The 25182-nt window shown below is 45.4% G+C and overlaps 1 protein-coding gene across 3 annotated transcripts in view; it reads right to left on the bottom strand.

Moving 5' to 3' along the window:
• Positions 1 to 25182, bottom strand: part of SLC13A3 (solute carrier family 13 (sodium-dependent dicarboxylate transporter), member 3) — a 136058-nt gene that overhangs the window by 13743 nt on the left and 97133 nt on the right. The window contains exons 6-10 of one of the 3 annotated variants that reach the window (XM_006839221.1): positions 22858 to 22983; positions 20481 to 20576; positions 19310 to 19414; positions 15875 to 15972; positions 9384 to 9496 (exon numbers count right to left, since the gene is read on the bottom strand). In XM_006839221.1, coding sequence (XP_006839284.1) covers positions 9384 to 9496; positions 15875 to 15972; positions 19310 to 19414; positions 20481 to 20576; positions 22858 to 22983 — 538 coding nt within the window. The remainder of the gene's footprint in view (positions 1 to 9383; positions 9497 to 15874; positions 15973 to 19309; positions 19415 to 20480; positions 20577 to 22857; positions 22984 to 25182) is intronic. The other 2 variants (XM_006839223.1, XM_006839222.1) reach the window with 2 other exon arrangements.

The following is a 25182-nucleotide window of genomic DNA, read 5'->3' as shown; positions in this document are numbered from 1 at the left end:
CAGCGAGATGGATTGACAAAGTGGCAGCATCAATGGGCTGAAGTGTGGTAACAGTAGTGAGGTTGGCCCAGGATTGGGCAGTGTTTCGTTCTGTTGTGCATAACGTCAATATGAGTTGGTACCGACTCGATGGCACCTGACAACAACAACAATATGTGACAGTTCATTGCCTGTACCTTCCATACCTTATGTAACCAGTCCTTAAAGCAGTGTATCTTGTAGGTCATACCCATTGTGTTGTTGTTAGGTGCCATCAAGTTGGTTCCAACTCATAGTGACCCTATGAGTAACATTGTTGTTATTGTTAATCCATATATTTGGAATTTTCCTTTTTTTGCTGACCCTCCATTTTACCAAGCATGATGTCTTCCTCCAGGGACTGGTCCCTCCTGATAACATATCTGAAGTGTGAGAGACAAAATCTGCCCATTCTAGCTCCTAAGGAGCCTTCTGGCTGTACTTCTTCCAACACAGATTTGTTTGTTCTTCTGGCAGTCCATGGTACTTTCAATGTTCTCCTCCCACGCCATAACTTAAATGCATCAGTTCTTCTAGGGTCTTCCTTATTCACTGTCCAACTTTCACATGCATATGAGGTTATTGAAAATGCCATGGCTTGGGTCAGGTGCACCTTAGGCCTCAAACTGACATCTTTGCTTACTCTTTAACAATTTGAAGAGATCCTTTGCAGCAGCTTTGCCTAATGCAATATGTCATTTGATCTTTTGACTGCTGCTTCCATGAGAATTGATTGTGGATCCAAGCAACATGAAGTCTTTGACAACTTCAATCTTTTCTTTGTTTATCATGATGTTATTTATTGGTCCAGTTGTGAGGACTTTCATTTTCTTTACATTGAGTTGTAATGCATACTGAAGGCTGGTAGTCTTTGATCTTCATCAGTAAGTATTTCAAGTCCTGTTTGCCTCCAGCAAGCAAGTTTGTGTACTCTGTGCATCTCAGGTTGTTAATGAATCATCCTCCAAACCTGATGCCACACTTTTCTTCATTTAATACATAGTGGCCCCAATATAATGGTATTATATGTAGCAGGCCTCTTCTAGATGCTTGAAACAGTCGTGAGAGCAAGATAGAAGAGGTCTCTGCCCTCATGAAGCTTCCATTCTAATAATAGAGACAACCAACAACTAACATATGGATACAATATTTTAGAAAGTAAAACCCAATCACTAGAGAGTCCCATGTGTGTCAAGGCAGAACTGTGCTCCATGGGTTTTTAGTGGCTCGTTTCTCAGAAGTAGATCAGCAGGCCATTCTTCCAAGGTATTTCTGGGTGGTTTAGAACCTGCAACTTTTTAGTTAAAGTCAAGCATGCTGACTGTTTATACAACCCAAGGTCTTCTTAATTTAGGGGGTAGATATGTGGCATTGTGGGTTAATATGCTGGAATGCAAGGTTGGTTTAAACCACAAGGTTAGCAGTTCAAGCTTGCCCGCTGCTGCTTGGAAACCCTAAACTGGGTCACTATGAGCTGGAGCTGACTGGACAACACTTAACAACAACAGCAAATGGCATCAATGAGAGCGAATGAGGGGTGTGGGAGACAAGTAGTGGTCAGGAATGGTCTCTCAGAGGAGGTGACCTTGTAGTGGAGACCTGAAGGATAAGGACTCAGAGATGTCAAAGAAGAACATTTGACAGAAGGAAAAGCCCAGAAAAAGTCCTGGAATTCAAACAGGTCTGGGGCAGCTGAGGCACTGTAAGGAGCCAGTGGGGCTAAAACCCAAACCCACTAACAACTAGTAGATTCCAACTTACAGCAACCCTAAAGAACAGACTAGGTCTGCCCCATAGGGTTTCCAAGGATTCTCAGAAAGCACACCGTCACATCTTTCTCTTGGAATGATGGGTTTGAACCACCTACTTTTCCATCAGCAGTCCAAGGCTTAACCTACTGTGCCATCGGGGCACCTTCAGTGAGACAGTTGTTGCCGCTGTATGCTGTCAAATCGGTTCTGACTCAGTAGCCCTGTATAGGGTTTCTGAGAGTGGCTGGTGGGTTTAAACTGCTGATCTTACAGTTAGCAGTCCAGTCCAATCCCACAGCACCAAACCAGGGCTAGAAATGGGTGTAAACAAGAGAAGGACAGGCAGGAGATGACGCCAGAGAGGTAGGCAGGGCTAGAGCGTGGGGCCTAGTGAGTGACCTGAGCGAGTCTCCGAGTCTCAGTCTACAGGAGCCCAGAGCAGTTTTGCAGCAGGTGGAAACCGTGGTGAGGACACGGAGTGATTTGGGTGAGTTTCTCAAGCTCAGGGTGAACAATGGGATCTGCTTCCAGCCTTCAGAACCACCACGTGGGAGTCCAGGCATCCAGGCTAACACTAGATCAGCCAAGGCTGTGGAAGGGGCTGAGCCAGGCTAGGAGGCAGGATGTACTGAAAACATTCCAGCTGCTGCTTCACCAGGCTGCAGCGGCCTGGGGAGGGGATGGTATTGAAAGGGGTTGTGGGTGGGGGCAGCTGCCACACAAAGCCCCTGTTGAACAGAAACCCCGGCTGGCTGCCCAGGGCTGGACCAGGAGCCAGCCTGCCTCCAAGCCTGCTGAGTGATGCTATAGGCCAGCCTCCATTGAGGCTGGAAATCTCTGGGGTGCAGGGTCATCTCAGCCAGCTCCTGCCTCTAGGTTCCACCAAGCGGCTCCAAACCATCTTTGTTTGGTTCTATGTTTTCTCCTCCAACAACCAATCAATAATACCCAATTAGGAAACCCTGTACCGACTCAACAAGATTTAACAACAACTTCTAGGTGCTGCACATGTACTCATTTAATGATCATGACAACTCTATCAACTGGGTACTAGTATTATTCCTATGTTTAGGAAACTGACGCACAGAGAGGTTTAGTATGTTATCAAAGACCACACAGCTAAGAACTGGAGGAGCTGGGATTCCAACCCAGATGATTTGACTCTGCAGCCCATGCTACCAACTGATGCACTGGAGCACTGCACAGTGGATAATCTGTCACTTCATGTGCAGTATGGCGTACTGAACTACTTCATACGACCCTTCTAATCACAAAACGATTGGGCGGGACTACGCAAATAAGATGATTTTAGTCCCCCAAGCGGATTGGACAGCCTGCTAATTATGCTAATGAGGTACATGGAACCCTAATGAGGAGATGGGTCAGTTTTGCCATCTGGCTAGGCTTAAACTGAGATAATCCCAGAGTCTGAGAAGGGTCTTCAGTACCATCAAGAAGAGCCAGTAGCAGAGCTTGTCCTTTGGATCCAGAGAACTTTGGATCCAGAGAACTGTACTGAGAACTTCCTAGACCCAGTGGACCGAGAAAGCTCTGTAACACATGAGATGGCATGAGATGGTGAGCATGGCAGGGTTCAGCAGCTACAAAACGACAATAGCAGATCCGGGGCTTCCTGCCCACGAAGCAAGAAAGCTGGGAGCCACGAGGCCTGCTGGTTGAGTGGGGTGCCTCCGGGCACTTATCATCAGAGCTAAAGAGCTTTGTGACACTTGCCTGAGCAGGACAGGGTCCCAGGGGCCAAGAGCAGAGAGAGGCCTATGTGGGGCCTGGAAATTGCCCTGATCAAGGAACTGTATCTTGAGTCCTTCCTGATCCTAATTGTAACCTGTTATGTGTGGCGCTGTGGGTTAGTGTGCTGGACTGCAAAGTTGCTTTGAACCGCAAGGTCAGTGGTTCAAGCTCACCAGCCACTTCTCAGAAACCCTATAAAGAGTCACTATGAGTTGAAACCAAATTGATGCCACTTAACCACCAATTTCACTAATAAACCCCATAATCGTGAGTCTCGTATATGAGTTCTGTGTGGCCATCTCAATGAATTATTGAACCCAGCAAAGATGGATTCTTTGCTTACAGGAGGGACATCTGATGTCAGAACTAGTTAAAAGGTTGGAGGGTGGATGCACGTCTGACCTTGGCTTCAGAGAAACCAGCCTTGCTCTGAGGCTGGCCGAGGTTCTCTCCCCTTTCCTGAAGTTAGAGGAGATCAGATGCTGCTACGCCATTGGTACAACCAGGAAGTCTTCTCTGATGCACTCCTGAGTAGGAGGCGGTAGCATGAAATGTCAGACAGACGTAAGTTCAAATCCCAGCTATGTTGTGTTACCTAGAAATAGTCACTTAACTTCTCTGGGCTTCGGACTACCTAAAATAGGAACAAAGATGGTATTTTCTCTCCCCTAGCCTTCTATTCCTTTTGAAGTCTGTACCATTGGACAAAGGAACCCTGGATTCACAATGTTAATTGCTCCACTGCTAACTGAAATGGGGATGGGGGTGGTGGTGGTTTGGACCCACCCAGCTGCTCTGTGGGAGAAAGATCTGGCAATCTGCCACAGGGGTTGCTATGAGTCAGAATTAACTTGATGGCATTGCACAGGTGTCATGTATTGGAAACAATAAAATACATTTCATTAAAACAAAATAGTACCTGTGTGGAACACAGGTAGGGGCTATTGATAAGACACCAGACCCACTTCAGGGACGACCTTGTTACCCCAGCTGCATGTAACATGGTTGGCAGGCAGCCTTCAGCATCAGCTCCTAAGGAATTGTCCTGGACCCAGACAGCCACCTCACCCAAGGCCTCACCCCCTCCTGGGGCTCACAGGTACAGACTAACTGGTGGATGCCAGGTTTTAAGGATCTAGCTCACTACTTCAACCCAAGGAACCCTAGTAGCACAGTGGTTAAGAGTCTGACTGCTAACCACAAGGTTGGTGGTTTGAACCTACCTACTGATGGCACTTAACAACAACAACAAAACTGGCTCCTAGGAGTTCTGGTGTGGCACTGTGGGCCAATGTGCTGGACAGCAAAGTCAGTTAGAACTGCAAGGTTGGCAGCTCAAGCTCACCAGCTGCTCCTTGGAAACCCTACACAGGGTTGTTATGGGTTGGAAATGACTCGAAGGCACTTAACAACAACAACAAGGAGTTCCCAAGAAGAAAAGACCCAGTCATCTGCTCCCATAAAGATTGTTGTTGTTAGGGGAGACGCACAAGAACACCCAAACTTGTAGATAATACTCATTCGACCTAGCCTTGATGGATTGATGGTCAGAACTTGACTACAGGAAGATAAAAAACAATTTTTTATAAAGGAAACAAGTGTAAATTGCTACAATTTGGTGAACTTGACCTAAACTTATGGAGGTAGTAGCTCAAAATACCAACTGAGAGGGAAGGAATCTTCACATCAAGTATCAATCTTATCCTCTCTGTATACAGGGTAGATAGGGATGGGCAACTTAGACATTGGCTACCTAAAATGAGGTGGGGGTGGGGGCTATACAGGCATGAAGTGACTGGCTTACAAGTTTGTTTTTTGTTTTTTTTTTAATGTTTTATTGTGAATTATGTGATAGTTTACATGGGAGAACATTGGCTTTACATTCATCCTATCGTATATCATTTCATTGCCATGGTTACAATCCCCTCCATGCATCATCAACCAACCAAAGGGTATATACCCTGCAAGCCTGCACCACACCTGCCTCCCCCCCCCCCCCCCCCACCGGTCATCAGCACACAGCCCCTTTCCCTCTCTGGATCTAAAGTCCCCAGCAGCTCCATCTCTCCACATCATCATCTCTGCCTCCATCTCGGGCATCACTGCTTCTCTGGGTAGGGTTCCACTGTCCGCTCTTCTCCCTTCATGGTCCCAGGGACCTCCGCACCTAGACTGCAATGACAATCACTTCCCTCCTTTTGCTACAAAATGTCTATCTTAACATTTACAACCCTCACAGTCAGTCCTGATAACAATTATTCACTATTGTATCACAAGAGACCCATCCGCATCTCCTTTCATCAGCCCCGCCCAGACAGATTGGATACTACTCAGTGGAGATTCTACCTTCCTCCGCACTCTCTGGATCTAGGCTCCCTCTTGAAAGCTTGTAAGCCAGTCACTTTTTACCTTTGAAGCATTGGCTATCCCCCCATTTTGGGTAGCCAATGTCCAAGTTGCCCATCCCTGTCTACTCTGTGTATGGAGGGGGTAGGAATGATGCTTGCTATAAAGATTTGTTCCCTCTTTTGTACTATTGCATCCATAAGTGTAGGTCAAGTTAATCAAATTGTATCAGATAACTCTTTTTTCCCCCCTTTCTTCTTCTAGTTGAGCTCTGATCATCCAGTCATTGAAGCCAGGTCAAGTGGGTATTATCTGCAAGTGTGGGTGTTTTTATGCATATGCCCTCTCTTCTTATCAGTTGGACGCTTCACTCTCCACTCTAGTCCTCTGTGGCTATGTCACTGACTCTGGGCCCAAGAGTCCCCAGGTCTTGTCACATTGCTGGCCAACCAGGTCTCTACCTGGGTTCACAGGAGTCTATTGAACGTTGTAGGGCTTAGCTCACAGCTTCATTGCTGCTTTTCCTTCACTTCCCCTTATTGGTGATGAATGTGGTCACCAATCAGAGTGTGTATTCCCATTGAGTCTTAGTCTTGGAAGGAGGTTTGCCCTGAGGGGACCTGACCACTTGGCTTGCTGTTTCCTGGGCGAGTAACTTGCTTGTTCTCGTAGTAATGAGTCAGACTGCCTTTATTGTTTTGTACTTTTCCTGTTGGTCTTCTTGAAAGTATCCTGAAGATACTTTCAAGAAGTTTCTTCTGTTCTTCTTGACGCTCCAGACTGGTCTTCTTGTCCTTTCAAGTGGAAAATTCCCACCTCAGAAAATTCTGGATGGGTTCAGGATTCCACCTATGTTCTTATGTAATGCAGAGGCTCCACAGGAAGCCTTCTTCACTGGGCACATTGTTGCCTCATTTTAGGTATTCCAATCAATTGGCTTACAAGTTTTTAAGAGGGAGTTTAGTTTCAGAGTATGCGGGGGGAAGGTAGAGTCCCCACTGGATAGTTTTCATCCTGTCTAGATGAGTCTGGTGAAAGGAGATGGGGATAAGATTCTTATGATTCAATAGTGAATAATTGTTATCATGACTAATTGTGACTGTCGCACTGCAAAGATGGAAGTCTTGTAATAAAAAGGGGGAAGTAGTTAATCTTACATTCCAGGAACAGAGATCCTAGGACCATCAATGGAGAAGAGCATGAGCAGAATGTGGAACCCTATCCAGAGAAAGAGTGACACCAGAGATGGAGGCAGAGATGGGGCCATGGAGAGAGGGAGCAGCTGAGGACTCTAGACTCATGGAAAGAGAGGGACTGAAAGCTGGTGGTCAGGAGGCAGGCTTGCAGAATGTGCCCTTTGGTTGTTTAAATGATTATATATTCCTAAGTGGTTTTGTGTACATCCCCCACCCCCCAAATAAAACAAAAACAAAAAACAGAGGCAATAGAAGGAAATATTATTGAATGATGATGCACAGAGGGGATTGTAATCATTGCAATGAAACGATGAGTGTAAAACCAATGTTCTCCCATGTCAACTATCAACTATCACTCAATTCACAATATAAACTTAAAAAAAGTCAGTAATAAAAAAATGTTGTTGTTGTTGTTGTTAAATGCTGTCAAGTCGATTCTGATTCATAGTGACCTTGTGTAGGGTTTCTGAGGAGCAGCTGGTGAGTTTGAACCACTCACCTTGCAGTTCAAAATGACTTTGCAGTCTACTACTTATCCTACAGGGAGCTCTGGTAGCATAGTGGTTATGAATCGGGCTGCGAACCTTAAGGTCAGTGGTTCGAAACTACCAGCCATTCCGCGGGAGAAAGATGAGGCTTTCTACTCCCGTAAAGATTTACACCCTCGGAAACCCCGTACAGGGTCGCTATGGGTCGGAACCGACTCGACAGCACTTAACAACAACAACAACTTATCCTACAGTGCCATACCAGGACTCCCCCATAAAAATTATAGTCTAGCAAACCCTACAGGGCTGTTCTTCTCTATGATTCAGAATTGGCTCCACAGCCCACAACCACTGCCTTCAGGCCCAGTGGGAGCCTATCTGAAGGCTGTCCCAATTTGAGCCCCCCCCAGTCATAGTTCTGTCTCACAGCAATGCTTCCCTTTCTGCCCAATCCTGCTTCCTTCCCTCCCTCCCACAGGTGTTGACTAATTTTCACCTCAGAGCCTGCTTCCGGGAACCCAACCCAGAGTCACTGAGGTGTGAGGATAGAGTGAACACACCAACTTGTTAGTGGTTCCTACTTGATGCACATAGGGTCAGTGATTCTATTTTTCATTCTTTCCAACCAATGCGAACAGTAAGAAGTTTGAGCCTCAATTCATAAGTCAAGCACAATAGGACCCTAAGGGCAAAGATCTTCTTGCATATTGTGTCCTGGGGGCTGCTTTGCCTCATTGTAGTCCTGGCCTTGCCTTTGAATGAAGTCTTACAGAATAACAGTAATGAGGTTGTTGTTAAGTGCTGAAGAGTCGGTTCTGACTCACAGCTACCCTGTACAGGTTTTCTGAGGCTGCAAATCTTTGTGGGGGCAAAAGTGGGCTAGAACCGCCAATGTTGTGGTTCACAGTTCAGTGCTTATCTTCTAGAGCCACTATGGTCCCAATATTAGTAATTGTTGTTTTGTTAAGTGCCATTGTGTCACTGCAGACTCGCAGCAGCCCTGTATAGGGTTTCCAAGGAGCAGCTGGTGGGTTTGAATCACTAACCTTGAGGTTAGAAAAATGGAAGGAATATATACTGTCACCGTACCAAAAAGGAATTGGCTAATGTTCAACCATTTCAGGAGGAACACAGTGCAGTGAATATTTAATGTCTCTTCTAGTAGTCATTGTTGTTGTTGTTAAGTGCCATCAAGTTAGTTCCAACTCACAGTGACCCTGTCTAGGGTTTCCAAGGAGCAGCTGGTGAGTTTGAATCGCTGACCTTTCAGTCCAAAGCGACCTTGTGGTTGAGCGCTTTTAAAGCCCCTATCACATGACTTTTCCTTCTGGGCCTGGGTAAGAGAAGGTAGAAGATGCTGGTAGGATGATATGATTCAGTTACGAGTGGTGTTTGAGTTCTGTGTGACCATTGCAGTGGATGATCGAATCCAGCTGAGCAGAGTGTCAGGGGAGAGAAGGTTGGTGGGCGTTTTGCAGTGACCTGAGAGAAGTTACTTACCTCTCTGTACCTTCATTTCCATATCCAAAAGGTGGGGTAATAATTGCATCTAGATCTTAGGCTTGTTGAGGGGGCTTAATGAGGTAAGCACATTGAACAGTGCCTGGCACGGGTAAGCACACTATGCTGTTCTTTCTCTGTGCTCACAGAGCCTCTTGCCATGATGTTATTATTATTAGTCCCATCCTGAATCCCCTGAAGGTCCCGATGAAAGATCCCATCCTCTTGTTCTTTGGCTCTGGCTCCAGCATCTGCAGCTACAGCTAGGCCTTCCCCACATAGCCCCGTCAGCCCAGGCCCACAGCACACTTGCTGCCCCTGCCCCATCTTACCTCACAGCCTTTGGCCATGGCGAAGCCTCCACCCAGGAGAAGGATAATGTTCCAGGGTACCGACTCCTGAGCCTTTTTCCATGTCAGTAAGGGCTCAGATTCCTTGTTGGGAGCTGGGCAGAGAGAGGGACCCAACACCTTCTCAGAGAGGGCCATGCAGCCTGAGGAAGGGACCCCACAACCCCAATGGCAAGAAGGGGGCCCAGGGCAATCTTGGGGGACACTCAGTCAGTGGAAGGACCCTGAGCCCTGTAACCCCATCTTTGTTGGAGTTTCAGGGGCCTACAGGAAGCCACAGCTGCCTCCAGAGTTTGATTTTGGAGTTTTAGCAAAACTCAACAAGCATTGTGACAGAACAACTGCTCAGAGTGAGGGCATGGTCGTGGCTCCTAAAGGGACCAGACCTGGGACTGAAGGCACTTTCCATCTCTCAAAGCTTTTCTTTTAACTGAGGAAGTGCCATGGGCTGCCAAAAGAACCAACAGCTCTATGTTGGAAGCAGTGCAGCCAGAGTGCTCCTTGGAGGCCAAGATGGCCAAACCTCATCTCTCATGCTTCAGACATATTGTCAGGAGGGACCAGTCGCTGGAGAAGGATATTATGTTTGGTAAGGCAGACGGTCAGAGAAAAAGAGGAAGACTCCTAACAAGATGGATTGGCCAAGTGGCAGTCTCGATGGACTCAAGTGTGGCAACAGTTGTGAGGTTGGCCCAGGATCAGGCAGTGTTTCATTCTGCTGTGCATGGACTTGCTATGAGTCGGTACCGACTTGATGGTACCTAACAACAACAACAACAACAGCAACAAGTGCAGAGATGAGAAAAAAAGGGAAAGATTTTCAGGAAAAGAGAAACTAAGACTGGCTTTGGCCCATGAGTTTATGGTTTAGTTTCTATTTTCTCGAAAGTGGCCGTGTGAAAACAAGGCTTAGGACAAGGCTCAGCATATGTTTTCTGGAGAGAGAGAGTGACTGGTTCTTTCGGCAGGCCACACATCTTTTTATTTTTTGCAATTATTCTGTCATTGTCAGTGTCCTGGTGGCGCAATGGGCTAAACATTGGGTTACTAACAGAAGGATGGTGGTTCGAACCACCAGTCACCTTGAGGGAGAAATGTGAGGCTGTCTGCTTCCATAAAGATTTACAGCCTTGGAAACCCTATGGAGCGGTTCTACTCTGTCCTATAGATAGGCCTGGAATCAGCTAGAAGGCAGTGAGCTCATGTGAAACTGTGGGATGATACAAAACAAATCAAAGCGTCTTATACGGGCCTGGATTGGGTTGCAGTTTGCCATCCCTGGTGGAGTACACAGCCTTGGTGTCCCGGGCCTTGGTAAGTGCTCACTGTGTGAAATTGAACAAGGGACATGCCATCTCTGAGCCTCCCTCTCCCCACTGACAAAGATCACAGTGGCAGCAGGCCATGGAGGCTTCTGGGGGGCACTCTCTGAAGCAATGGTGGAGCTGAATGTGGAGAGAAACACCCCTATCTAGTTCACGACTGGATCCCCATGGTCTACAACAGTGCCTGGCACCTGATGTTGGGTACTGTCACGTCTATTCCAACTCAGAGTGACCCCACTAACAGGGCAGAACTACCCTCTAGGGTTTCCTAGGCTGCAATCTTTCCAATGCTACTCCCACAGAGCTGCAGAGTGGGTTTGAACCACCAACCTTTCAGTGAGCAGCCAAGTACTTAACCGTTGCACCACCAGGACACCTAGTATTGTGAAGTTGTTAAGTGCCGTCGAGTTGGTTTTGAATCATAGTGACCATATTTAGGGTTTCAGAGGAGCAGCTGGTGGACTGGAATCGCCATCCTTTCTGTTAGAAGTCCAGTGCTTATCTTACAGCACCATATCAGGGACTCCAGGGTTCCTAGCGGTTGCTCTATAAAGAACCAGCTCTATAAAACCTGTGGCCATTGAATCAACTCCGATTTCTTAAATGCTTGTCAGATAATGTCTGTGAGATGCTTGGCCCAATGTCTGGTGCTCAGTAAACACTCCTCAATGTAGCTTTGCATCGCAGTCTGGGACCAGGAAGGCCGGGGGCCAGGCATGGCTGCTTCATGGTAGTTCCCTGACACCTGGTATTACTAGATGCAGTCGAGTTAATTCTGACTTTGAGTGACCCCAGGAGACAGAGTAGAACTTTTCCCGAGGGTTTTCTTGGCCATGATCTTTACAGAAACAAATCTCCAGACCTTTCTCCCATGGGATTGCTGGGTGGGTTCGAACCCCTAACCTTTTGGTTAGCAGCCAAGCATTTAGCCAGGTAGTAGGGGCAAGCCATGTAGTCATGACATCTGTTTTTCCTAAATAGCCCACAGAGGTTGTCTAACCAGGAAATCAAGGCAAAAAGCAACTACTTTAAATAAAAATCCTCCACTAATTAGGTACGCAGAGTCCAGGTGTGGCACTGGTGTTGTCGGTGCTCCTGGACCTTGCTCTCCTCGTCCCATAGGCAATGCTGACGTCATGGATTGAATGGTGTCCCTCCAGCCCAGATATGTGTCAGCTAGATTGGGCTACGGTTCTCAGAGGTTTGGCAGTTATATATGGCAGTTATGTGATGAACCCCCCACCCCATGATGTGATAATAAGAAGATTAAAGGTGGGCAGCAAGGCCCTCAATCCCAGCACAAGCCTGATCCCATGTAAGGGAGTTTCCCAGGAGTGTGGCCTGCAACATCTTTTATCTTACAAAGATGAAAGGAGAGAGAAGTGAACAGAGAAAGAGGAGGATCTAGTACCACCAAGAAAGAAGAGCCAGAAGCGGTGTGTGTCCTCTGGACCTGGGATCCCCGCACTGTGAGGCTCCGAGTTCCAGGGAGAGATGGATGCCAAGATGCATGCGGGACTCTAAGGAAAGCCGGACCTGCCAATGCTAAGAGAAGACAAGGACTGTGTCCTCCTTGTAGGCATCTAAGTTTTCAACTGTGGATCTAGAGAACTATTGAACATCAGAGGAGGCATCTAAGAGGTCCCCTTATTTTATAATTGAGCCAGTATGGCCCAGATAGCAGAGAGATTCCTCAAGGTCACCCAGTAAGTTATAATAGCTGGGACCAGACTTCTCTGTCACAGTGCCTCCCCTACAGCCCCAACTGAGAGAAGCCTACACACAGGGGAGTGACCATGGATGGGCACCTGACCCCTGACCAAGGGCAGCTAGGAGTCTATGGGGTGGCTGGGTGGGAGAAGATCTGCCCAAAGAAGAACAAGCCGGCCAATCAGATTCTTACCCACAGAAGTATGACCAGGAAATAGACAACTGGACAAAGAGAAAGGTAAAAGAATAAACAGAGAGGGAGAGAGGTGCCATGCAACATGTTGTTGTTAAGTAGGTCTATCTACTATTGGGTTTGAATCGCTGCCCTTGTGGTTAGCAGTCCAGTGCCTATCCCACATTACCACACCATGTAATATTGTTGTTGTTAAATGCTGTCCAGTCAGTTCCGACTCATAGCAACCCTGTCTGTGTTGAGTTTCTGAAGAGTAGCTGTTGGATTTGAACTGCCAACCTTGCAGTTCCAAATGATTTTGCGGTCCAGTGCATTATCCTGCAGCACCCACCAGGACTTCTACCATGTGACATAGGAGGGTCATACACAAGATGAAGTTTGTGAGGAACCAGAAACTGTGAGGAAGCTGGGGCTTGGAAATAATGGCAGCTGTGAGGAGGGAGATGATCTGAGGAAGCAGAGACTGTGAGGGAGAAGATAAACTCTAGGAGGGAATATGGACGGTAAGAGGAAGAAAGCTGTGCTGTGGAGAAGTAAAAAGTGTGAGTGAGTAGATGCTTGGTGGAAACAGAAACTATGGTCGAACCCCCGAGTCATGGTGACCCCTATGGAGTGTAACAGGATCAGACGATTGTGATCCATAGGGTTCCCCTTGGCTCATTTTCAGACGTAGATCTCCAGGCATTTCTTCCTAGTCTGTCTGAGTCTGGAAGCTCCACTGAAACCTGTTCTGCCTCATAGCAACATGCAGGTCTCCACTGACAGGATGATGAGTGCACTTGAGGTACACTGGCCAGAAGTGAACCCCATTTTCTACATGGAAGACGAGAAATCAATCACTGAAGTGCCAAAGTCTCCCGGACAGAAACTGTAGGGAGCAGAAGGAGCAGCCTCTCTAAGGGGTAGGCATTATGAAGGAGAAGCCGCTATAGTGTTTGTGTTATTTTAAAAATAAAGTTATTTTTTATTAAAAGCAGAAGCTATACCAAAACAGAGCTAACCAATGCAAACACTAAGAAGCAGAAGAAAGCAAGAAAATGATGAGAAATGACAGAGAAAGCCAGCTGGAGGTATGGTACAGCTGCAGAGATGACAAATCTGTATTAACTGCAAAGCCTTGGGCATCCCTGAATACAGTTCCGTCCCATTGAGGCCCCGGGGGCTACAATCACTGTTGCACTGCAGGGAATTCCTTGAAATGGTCCTTCTAGCTGTCTTTGTAACTCCTACCAAATGATTGGGTAGGACTATGCAGAAATGAGATGCTTGTGGCCCACCAAGGGGATTGAATAGCTTGCTAATAATGTGAACAAGGAACATGGCATCCTTGTACAGTGGAACCACGCATGTAAGGTGTGGTGGTGGCCGAGTGCCGTGGAGTCAGTTTCAACTCATAGTGACCCTGCATAGGGTTTCCGAGGCTGTCAATCTTTACAGGAGCAGAAAGTCTCATCTTTCTCCCCCAGAACGGCTGGTAGTTTCGAACTGCTGACCTTGAGGGTAGCAGCCTGACTTGTAACCACTACCCTACCAGAGCTCTTTAAGGTGTATGAAACGCTAATGTGGAGGTTGGTCAGTTTTCTCAACTCACTGGATTGAAAATGAGCTATTCTAGAGGCAGAAAGGGAGATCTATCTGGAGTGTGATCGCAAGATGCCTACACAGAACCTCCTTGATCCAAAAGACAGAGCTGTGACATCAGAGGTGATGAGCAGTGGGAGGACAGGGTGGCAGCCGAACCAGGATCCTGGCAGCAGACAGTACAGTGGGCTTACTGGCAGAAAGAGCAAAAAAAGCTGCGTGCCTTTGGACAGGAAGCTTGCTGGTGGTGTGGAATGCCTCCTGGGTACTTAATCGGGGGGCTAGGTTTATCAAGCCATGGAGCTACAGCTGAGCACCTTTGGGCCAAGGCTTATTGACATAGTGGGCATTTATCAGCAGAGTTAAAAGAGCTTTGTAACACTTGTCCAAGTAAGGCAGAGGCCAAGAGGCCACGTGGCTGCTGAGGACCAGAAAGGCCTGTCTGCAGGCACAGCTATGAAGAGGCCGTCCTGACCAATGAACTATATCCTGGGCATTTCTCATTCTGCATTGTAACCTGTTAATTTCCCTAATAAACCCCATAATCTTGAGTATTATTCATGAGTTCTGTGTGGACATTACAATGATGGAACCCAGTTTAGGAGTAGATAAGGCTGTGGGCGGGACAGTTGGTGTCAGAACTGGCAAAACAGCTGGAGAGTGTTGGCATGTCTGACTTCTGCCTCAAAGGAATCAGCCTTAGGCTGATGTTGAGCTTGATTCTCCCTTCTTATGAAGTCGAGGAGGTTGGACACCACCTCCATGCCATTTTTGTTGTTTCTGGAACCCTCTGAGATCTCCATCCCCTCATTGATGCGTCCACCCAACAAAACCATGAGTAGACCTTCCTTCTTGATATTGATTGTTTTCAATAATAGAAACCCATCATTGCTGACTCCTGGTAGATAAGTGGCTAGTCTCGGCCACAGAGGAAGCCTCCTTCTGGCAGACATCTGCTAGAAATTGAATTGGCAATCTGGAGGTCAGCCCACAGATGCTGGGTTTGATCCCCCCTCCCCCCTTTACACTGCGGCGAATGCCTTTGGGCAGGTTTACCTCAGTCTCTACCACTTTCTGTAAGTTTTAAACCAAGCTTGAATTTTTCATGCCTGGCCCCTCAGGGAGGCATGAACTAACTCCTGCCTTGGGCCAGGGGTCAACAAACTTTTCCTGAAGAGAATCAGGAAGTTCACATTTTTGCCTTTGTAGGCCAAGAGGTTAAATCAAGGCTCTTGTGTAGGTAGTTAATAATGAGGAAAAACATACATTCCCATACATTTTGTATTAAGAAAATTCTAAATTTGATAAATGGATACTGAAAATTATAATGCTCATGGATCATGAAGTATTCTTTTTCTTTTGATTTTTTTCCCCAACCATTTAAAAATGTAAACAGCATTCTTAGCTCACAAGTTCTATCAAAACAGACAGGCACTTGGACTGTAGTTGCCAATTCCTGCCCTAGACCATCAGCTTGGGTGCCCTGAATCCTCAGACCAGGTCAACATAGACAGCAAACAGTGGACATCAGGGACCACCTGGTCATAAGCTAGGGCCAGTGAGGAGTTACTTCCCAGTGTGGTCCCACCTCCAGTTTTCTGATTACACGCCCCTTACTATAGTCCTCACTGAGCCCAGTGAGACCCCAACCTATGCCCACTTACCTTTGAAGTCAAACCACCACTTGAAAGATGGCCTTTGGGACGGGAAGAAGAACAAAATGGTGACAATGGACACTCCAGTGACAGCATCGGAAAGAAACCTACAATGACAAGGACCCAAATCACATGACCCTGGGCACTCCAGCAACCCATGAGGATTTGTGAAAGGGAGTCTGGCCCACTGAGAAGGAGACTGTTGGATCTAGTACTACACCTCATTCCATATGAAGGCAACTACTTATGGATGCAAAAACCTTTCCTCGGACAGCTCCCTGGCACATAGTTTGATGCTGGCTAGAGCCAGGCCCCCAATTCAAGGACTTGATCAAAAAGGAAGAAGCTGAAAGCCCCAGAAAACTGAAGTCTATGGAATCCCCAAGTCACCCTAACCTAGACTCTTGTATGTACTTATACAACTTCTGATTGAATGAGCAATTTACCACATGGAGATGCTGCCCAACACCACCAGCAGAGCCCTGATCGACCCAACCTCATTGCCCCCCACAATCTAAGTCCCACCTTCCAAGCAGCTACAACATGTATTTTGTAGACATTAAACTCACAGAAGCCTCAAACATAGCCCTCTGAGGCAGGCAGCTTCTATTTCAGGAGAGAAATCTGAAGTTCAAAATCAGAGAAGCAGCTTGTTCAAGGGCAGACAACGGTCCATGGAGGACATAGGTCTTGAACCCAGAGTTTTCTGGCTTTATCTAATGCACCACTAAGCCAACTGCTAACAACAGCCTTCCAGCCCACACATTTAGGAGAAAGGATTTTCAAAACACAAGAAATGTGAGAATATGGTCACTGTCACTATAGTGAAGGCAATACAAATGAAAATACTTCTTGGAAAGGGTGATGGTGTGTAGTGTGAGTTTGGGACAAATAGACTGGTGTGTGTGTGTGTGTGGGGGGGTGCCATGGAGTCAGTTCTGACTTACAGTGACTCTGTATAGGGTTTCTGAGGCTGTAAATACTTACATAAGAAAGTCTCATCTTTCTCCTGCAGAGCGGCTGCTAGATTAGAACTGCTGACCTGTGGTGAGCAGTTCCACTTGAAACCTGCTATACTACTGTAGTTATGTACTGCTGAGTTGGTTCCGGCTCATAGTGACCATGTATAGGGTTTCCGGGAGCGGCTGGTGGATTGGAACTGCCGACTTTATGGTTTAAAGGCCAGTGCTGATCCTATAACACCACACCACTCCTTAATATACTGGTGGTCACAGTGGTGGTCACGGTGGTGGTGGTGGTGTGCTCTGGAGTCGGTTCCGACTCATAGCGACCCTGTACAGGTTTTCTGAGGCTGTAAATCTTTATGGGAGCAGAAAGCCTCATCTTTTTCCTGCTGAACAGCTGGAAGTTTCAAACCGCTGACCTTGAGGTTAGCAGCCCAATTTGTAACCACTATGCTACCAGGGTGCCTTAATAGACTAGTAGTGGGGGAATGGTTTGACCTTCTGGAAGGCAGTTGGCAACATGTTTTGAAATTTTGGATGTAAATACCTCTTGATCCATTTATTCTACTTCTAGGAATTTACCCTCAGGAAATATTCAGCCACTTCTTCAGATTTTGTACAGGGATTTTCATTATTTATAAGAATCAAAATAAGAGAAAAATTTAAATAGGAACAGGCTTAAATAAAATGTGTCTCAACCATATAATGAAATATCCTGCATCTGCTTTTTGATAAAGATAAAAGACAGTGTCAATCTCTATGCACTGGCATAGAAATAAAACCAATAAAAAATAAAAAAATCAGATTTTCTCTTTGCAGTACTAGATTCAGTCAAAAAAGGAATTGCTTATCTAATAGAATACTATGCAGTGTTTACAAAAAGTGAGGTGCTGGGGAACTAGCAAGCTGTCCACGATCACATTATTGTATTATTTTTCAAGTTGTATATAATACATATAGAAAAGGAGCTCTGGTAGCATAGTGGTTATGAATTGGGCTGCGAACCGCAAGGTCAGCAGTTCGAAACCACCAGCTGCTCCATGGGAGAAAGATGAGGCTTTCTGCTCCTGTAAAGATTTATAGCCTCGGAAACACTGTTCAGGGTCGCTAAGGGTAGGAACCAACTCGACAGCACTTAACAACAACATATAGAAAGAGAGAGGAGAGAGAAAAAGATGCAGCCCTGGGCTTATGGAGGAGATATGTTCCTGACTGGATCTTTGTAGAAGCAGGTGCATACAGTTCTTATTTATAAAAAGGTCTTATTTAAGAAAAGGCTCAAAGTCTTTTTAGTTATATAAAAATTCTTATTTAAGGAAAGGCTCCAAGTCGTTCCCATTATATAAAAGCTGCACATGCAGCAAGTGAAGATGACTGTGATGAAGAATTTGTTGTGAGTAGGGGTTGGTTCAACGCTTTCAAAGTGAGGGCATGATATTAAAGTAGGGCTTCAAAGATGGCACACCCCATTCAAAGATGGTGGCTGATTGGCCACTTTGAATGTATATCACTCTCCAGTCCTGCCAATAACCCAATTTATTTATAAAGCTCGTGAAAGAACTCATTACACCTCTTCTGAGTCCCCCACTCCAGGGCTACGACCCATAAATGTTCTCATTCTGATTACCATGAGGAATCACCTAAATTATAAATTCTGATGTATTCCTGTTCACTTCATTGGCCTTGAAAGAACACACTTCACAGCCCTGAATTAAAGACCCAGTCATCCATAACTCAGATATTCATAACACATCCATATAAATATATATTCAAACATACACATGTACGTATGTATTACTAATATATGTTTGTGTATGTGTATTAGTTATTGTGTATGTGTATGGATAGATAGACAAGCAGATGGTTATAAAATGCTACACATCAAAATTTTAATAGTGAGCCTCTCTGGGCAGGTAAAAAGCAACTAACTTTTGTTTTAATAATTTAGTGTTTGAATTTTGTATAATGAACATGTATCATTTTTGTAATTAAAAAGTCAAGGAAAAAGTGAGATTATACATAATATGTATGCTGTGATTGAAGTTTTTATAAAAAAATATTGTGTGTAGGTAGGTGAGCTTTCAGCAGCTTGCATGAGCTCTTAAAGTCAATTTTGGGGTGTGTAATTTACATGCAGGAAGGTAAACTCATTTTAACACAACAGTCGTTAAGTTTTAACAAATGTATACAGTCCTGTGACCACCAATGTGATCATGATATAGAACAGTTCTCAGACTAATGGTGTTGTTTTAAAAGTCCAAAAAGTCTTATCTGGAAACTAGACGCTGAGATTCTAGGTGATTTTTTTACTTCCTTTGTATCATTAAAGTGTTTCTACATTCATTTTTCATCTGAATAAATAACAAAAGTAGTTACATTTTGGAAAATGATAAGAATTGCAGTAGTACTCAAAGCCACTTCTTTTGACTAGCCCCCCACCCCTTGCAAGACTCCATCCTATGAGGGCTCTGAATCTCACCCAGGAGTGAAGAAGCTGGCCCAGCCAGGGATGAACTTCGGGTCCCGGAAGAAGAGGAGGATGGCAAACAAGCAGAAAAAGATGAAAACAGCTTGTTCAGCAAATCTGTGACAAAGACACAGATGGTGACTGTGGGTTTGGAACTGACTGCAGCCTGGTGCCCACTTACAGCCTGGGTCGGACTGGGTCCATGTCCGGCCTCTGAGAAATCTGAGAGGAAGAATTCTCTCCCTCCTAGGTGTTCCCAGAAAGCCAGGGTGTGGTGGAAGGGCAAAGATGGGGTTAAGTATCTCTTGTTTCAGGGCTTCTACACTCCTTCTGGGACATCAAGTACCCTTTCTCCAAACTCTATCACTCCTACCACAGCCCAAAGGAGAAATGAGAGGAAACTAAAAAGAGAACCAGAGATAGAGAAAGACAGAAAAGTAGGAGGAAAGGGCCACAGCCACCAAGACAGACAGAGAAGCAGATAAAGAAAGAGACGAACAGTCATACCGACCGACCAAGGACACACACACACACACACACACACACACACACACACACACACACACTGAGGCGCAGACAAAGACAGAGAAACTCCTCAGCTGTTGGGGCCAATATCTACTTAACATGTCCATTTCACGCCAGGTCTCCATTGTGGTACTGTGGACCACAAGGTTGGCCGTTCAAACTCACCAGCTGCTCCTTGGAACCCTATATAAGGTTGCTATGAGTTGGAATCAACTTGATGATACTTAACAACAACAACAACAACACGCCCATTTCACAGATTGGGGAGCAGGGCCCAGAGAGAGTTATGGTTTGTTCAAGGTCACAAAGGAAGTTAATGGCAGAGGCAAGCCTTCTGTTCTTGTTATTTTCACCACTGGAAAGCACATACTAAACAAAGCAGAGTTCCTGGAATCATCAGGGACACTGTCAGAGTGCCCTGCACACCAGGAGGGAGAGAATGTATCAGGTACAAGGAGGCAGGTCCCTTCCCCAAGTACACCCTGAGGGACTCTAGTTTTCTCAGATAGCCTCCCCTGAAGGCCACAGGGTAACTGGTCCAACACCAGGTCAAGAGACTAAGAAGGTCACTTCCCACCCCTCCAGGCTCTTGGGGGACTCAGATCCCACGGGCCAGGGGCCATGTCAGGGGGTAGCCTTCCCAAAGAACCCCACACACTTGATGGGCCCCAGGGTCTGGAATTCTTCCTGAATCATGGCTCGAGCCCTGTCTTCTGAATCAGCCCTGAACTCAGATTTCTTCCTCCAACAACGCCTGGAAGAGAGAGAGGGGAGGTTAGGAGTGGCCACTGCAGGTCTGACATCACTTTCCTTCCTGCCCCCACCTGGCTGAGCCACACTGTGGCTCTTAGACACTGCAACAACCTGATGACCACTTTACCTTTCTGGAGTCTAGTCTCCCACAAAAATCTGGGTGATGCTTTAAAAGGCAACCTGATGATTTATATATGGCTGTCAGTATAAAGTTACTTAGTGGGTCCAGTGGGCACCGGAATTAACAAGGAAATCAATGGGACAAAGTAGAGAGTCCAGAAAGAGACCTAAACACTTCTGGACTTACTTTATAATAAAGCTGATATAGAGAGTACAGTGACTCGAATAAGCACTGGACTATGAACCACAAGTTCAGTGGCTCAAGCCCACCAGCCACTCCTCATGAGAAAGATGAGACTTCCTGCCCCTGCAAACATTTACAGTCTCAGAAACTCTATACAGTGTCACTATGAGTCAGAACTGACTTAATGGTTCCTAACAACAACAAAATTGCTATGTTGGATTGGTGTGGAAAAGCTGGGCTCTCCAGTAAATCATGTCTTTGATGTGGTAAGAAACATGTGAAATTGTTTACTACAGATAAGGCAGCACAAGTAAGCCTGTGCTTACCTTTCTTACTGAGTACTCTGCCTTATCAGGAACTGAGGCTTGGATTCTGTAGGAAGGTGCTATGGGGCTGGAAGACAGACAGAGGCCAGCCAGACCTAGAAGCAGAATTCTTGGTGTTGTGAAATAATGTGAAACTGTTTACTACAGATTAGTAAGTAAGTACAAGTGAGCCTCTGTTTACCTTGATTAAGTAAATGGGCTATTACTAAGTTGGGACAATTGGGTGTCCACCTAGAACAAAAAAGAAATTGGATCCAAACCTCATACCAAATAGATAAAATACGTCAATGTAAAATATAACAGTACTGGAAAAAACATGGGATTATTCCTCCATAACGGGTAGAACTTTCTAATCATTGAAAATTCAGATGCCTATGAGAAAAAATTGATGAATTCACCTAAAATTTGTTTTCATTGTACCCTGGAAAAAAACACCACCATTTGCCAAGTAGAAAAACAAACCAGGGGAAAATTTCCAGTTGATATTGAAAAATAAGGGCTTATCTTTCTAATATATAAATAATACTATAAACCAAAAAGACAAAGACCAACCATCTAGTTAGAAATGTACAAAGAATATGAACACTTCGTTCCACAGTTCACAGGAAATACCAATAGCCCTCAAACATGAAAAACTGCTCAAAGATTACTCTTAGTAACATAAATGCACAGGATCTTTTTCTCTTTTTAGATGGGCAAAATCCATCTTTGCTGCAGGGAAATAGACATGCTCCTAAGTTATTAATTGGGATAATTATTTGATAATATCTATTAGAGTAAAAATATACTTATGCTTTGACCCAGAAATCTTATTTCTGGAAATTTATCTCCCCTAAAAAAGGTTTGCAAGTATACAAAATGACAAAAGGTAATGTACCAAGAAAATACATTTGTATTTGTTTAAGAAAACTCTAGCAGAAGACTCAAGAAACCAATAAAAATGGATAACTGCTTGACGGGCGGGGAGGATATAATGAGTGAAGGATTATATGTGGGCATGGTTGGGAACAAAACTCATGGTGCACTTTCTTGTGGTGTTTTGATTTCTGAGCCATGTGCTGTGTTGCCTATTTTAGTTTTGACTAACACACGGCACTCTTCTGGTAAAGAACAATTTTGTTGTTAAGTGCCTTGGAGTCAGTTCTGACTTGTAACAACGGAGGGGAGGCTAATGGGTTTGAACTGCCGACCTTCCGGTTAGCAGTCCAGTGCTTATCTTGCAGCACCTCTATAATGACGGTTAATGATGGATGGACATCATGTTTGGTAAAGTAAAGCATTGGTGACAGTAAGGGGCACGGTCAATGAGATGAATTGCTATAGCAACCACAAACAATAGATTCAAATTACAAACAATCATGATGGCTTTGTTACATAGATAGGATGGTCATGAGTGGAATGGTCTCCGAGGCAACTAGCTACAACATTAACTGAGGGTTTGGGCATGGCAGGTGGCTCACATACATTACCTATACTCTTAGGCGGTTGGGACTTCTACAATGGCCCCATGCAACCCTTGGTTTACACACTGCAGGAGACTCAGGCTTCCAAATGTCATTCCCTAGTGAATAAGGACGCTGGTACTCAAACACATTTCTATTTGGCTCCAAAGCTAGTTTTTTCCTACACCCAGAGAGAAAAATCAGAAGTACCTCAAGGATATTCCCCCGTACAGGAAGGAGATCCAGAGCCAGCCCACCAATAGGAACAGCAGCATCAGCGGGAAGGCGAAAATGAACCAGGAGCCGAAATTCACCAAGTCACACTGCGGGAAGAAACTGGAAAACAGGGGGAGATGAGAGCCGACTTGGGGAGTGCATGGTGGGTATTTGCATCAGTGTATCAAGAGAGTTGTCAGTGACCCCCAGGGAAATCACAAGAAGAGTTCTCCAACTCTTCTAACCCCTTTTTCTCGCCCTTGGTGGGAGTGGAGATGCTGAATTTCTGCTCTATTAAGGTTGTAGATGCACTTCTCCAGGGGTCAAAAATTCAATGGTCCCTGGGGGTCATACAGGTAACCCAAATGAGTGAAGCAAGCCTGGGTGGCCGATGGTCAATAGAGGTGGTGATGGTTATGTGTCGTGGAGTCGGTTCTGACTCATAGTGACCCTGTACAGGGTTTCCGAGGCTGTAAATCTTTTCGGGAGCAGAAAGCCTCATCTTTCTCCCGCGGAACAGCTGGTAGTTTCGAACTGCTGACCTTACGGTTCGCAGCCCAATTCATAACCACTACGCTACCAGAGCTCCTGGTCAATAGAGGAGTTCCATTAAACGGGTCGGTGCCACTCAGCTCCCCCTACTGTCGAAATGCGGGAGTGCAGGTCTAGTGAGCCCAGATCTGGGTTCGTCCCTGAAATCTTGTGCTGTCTAAATGTTGGCAGTTGATTAAAAAAATCACAGTTGATAAAGACTGTGAGAGCCAGACAGACCTCTATTGACTGCAACCTCTGCCCTACTCATTTAAAGTCCTCATGGGCCCTACGGTCCTGCCCACTTCTGCAAAACAGTCAAACCTCAGCTTTGCTAAGATATCTTCAAACCTGAAAGGGTTAAGGGTCATAACATTCAGTGATGGTATAGTCCCAGTACTTGTCCATGGGAACAAAATTTTTCTGGAGGGGAATCTGGTGCAAGGAATTAAAAGCTTTAAACATGTAATGTAAAAACACAGAAATCAAGTTGACTACATCTGTGGAAAGAGATGATGAAAAAGCTCCAGAGCAGACTGTAGAACAGACCATCAATTGCTCATATGCAAGTTCAGGCTGAAGCTGAAGAAAATGAAAACAAGTCCACAAGAGCCAAAATATGACCTTGAACATATCCCACCTGAATTTAGAGATCATCTCAAGAAGAGATTTGATGCACTAATGACTGAAGACTTGAAGAGTTGTGGGATGACATCAAGAACATCATACAGGAATACAGCAATAGATCATTAAGAAGACATGAAAGAAGAAAACGAGCAGAATGGATGTCAGAAGAGACTCTGAAACTTGCTCTCCAGTGCAGAGATGCTAAAGCAAATGGAAGAAATGGGGCGGTAAAAGAGCTGAGCAGAAGATTTCAAAGGGCAGCTCGAGAAATCCCTGGAGAAGGATATCATGCTTGGTAGAGTGGAGGGAGACCCCAAAGAGATGGATTGTCACAGTGACAGCAATAATGGGCTCAAGTGTAGCAACGATTGTGAGGTAGGCACAGGACCAGGCAGTATTTCGTTCTGTTGTGCATAGGGTCGCTATGAGTCAGTACTGACTCAATGGCACTTAACAACAACAACAGAAACAAGTATGTATATGCCCTTTTCAACCCAGATAGTCTACTGAACCCACAGTTACCCACAGGGCAGAGTAGAACTGCCCTATAGGGTTTTTAAGGCTACAATCTTTACTGAAACAGACTATAACATCTTTCTCCTGAGGAGAGGCTAGTGGTAACTTTCTGGTTAGCATCTGAGCACTTAAACACTACCCCACTAGGTCTCCTAGACGGTATTGTTAAGTGCCATTGAGTCAACTCTGACCCATAGCGACCCTGTATAGGGTTTCCAAGGAGCAGCTGGTGAGCTTGAACCATCGACCTTACAGTCCAAACAACTTTGCAGTCTGCTCATTAACCCACCAGGACTCTTAAAAATATAGCTTAAAAAAAGAAAGAAAGGGTCTGGTAAAAAGAGATAGTGATAAGAGTCTTAAGATTCAATAGTGAGTAATTGTTACCATGACTAATTGCGACTGTCAAAATTATAAAGGTAGAAGTTTTGTAACAAAAATGGGGGAGTAGTTAATCTTACAGTCCAGAAACCTAGAACCTTAGAACCATGAAGGGAGAAGAACACAAGCGGAATGCGGGACCTTACCCAGAGAAGAAGCGACAACCAGAGATGGAGGCAGAGATGGGGACATGGAGAGATAGAGCAGCTGAGGACTCTAGCTCACTGAAAGAGAGGGACTGAGAGCTGGCAGTCAGGAGGCAGG

Source organism: Chrysochloris asiatica, unplaced genomic scaffold (genome assembly GCF_000296735.1).
Source record: "Chrysochloris asiatica unplaced genomic scaffold, ChrAsi1.0 scaffold00023, whole genome shotgun sequence".
Classification (NCBI taxonomy): Eukaryota; Metazoa; Chordata; class Mammalia; order Afrosoricida; family Chrysochloridae; genus Chrysochloris; species Chrysochloris asiatica.
Note: the sequence above shows the minus strand (reverse complement) of the source record. Positions and strands in the feature narration are given on the sequence as shown.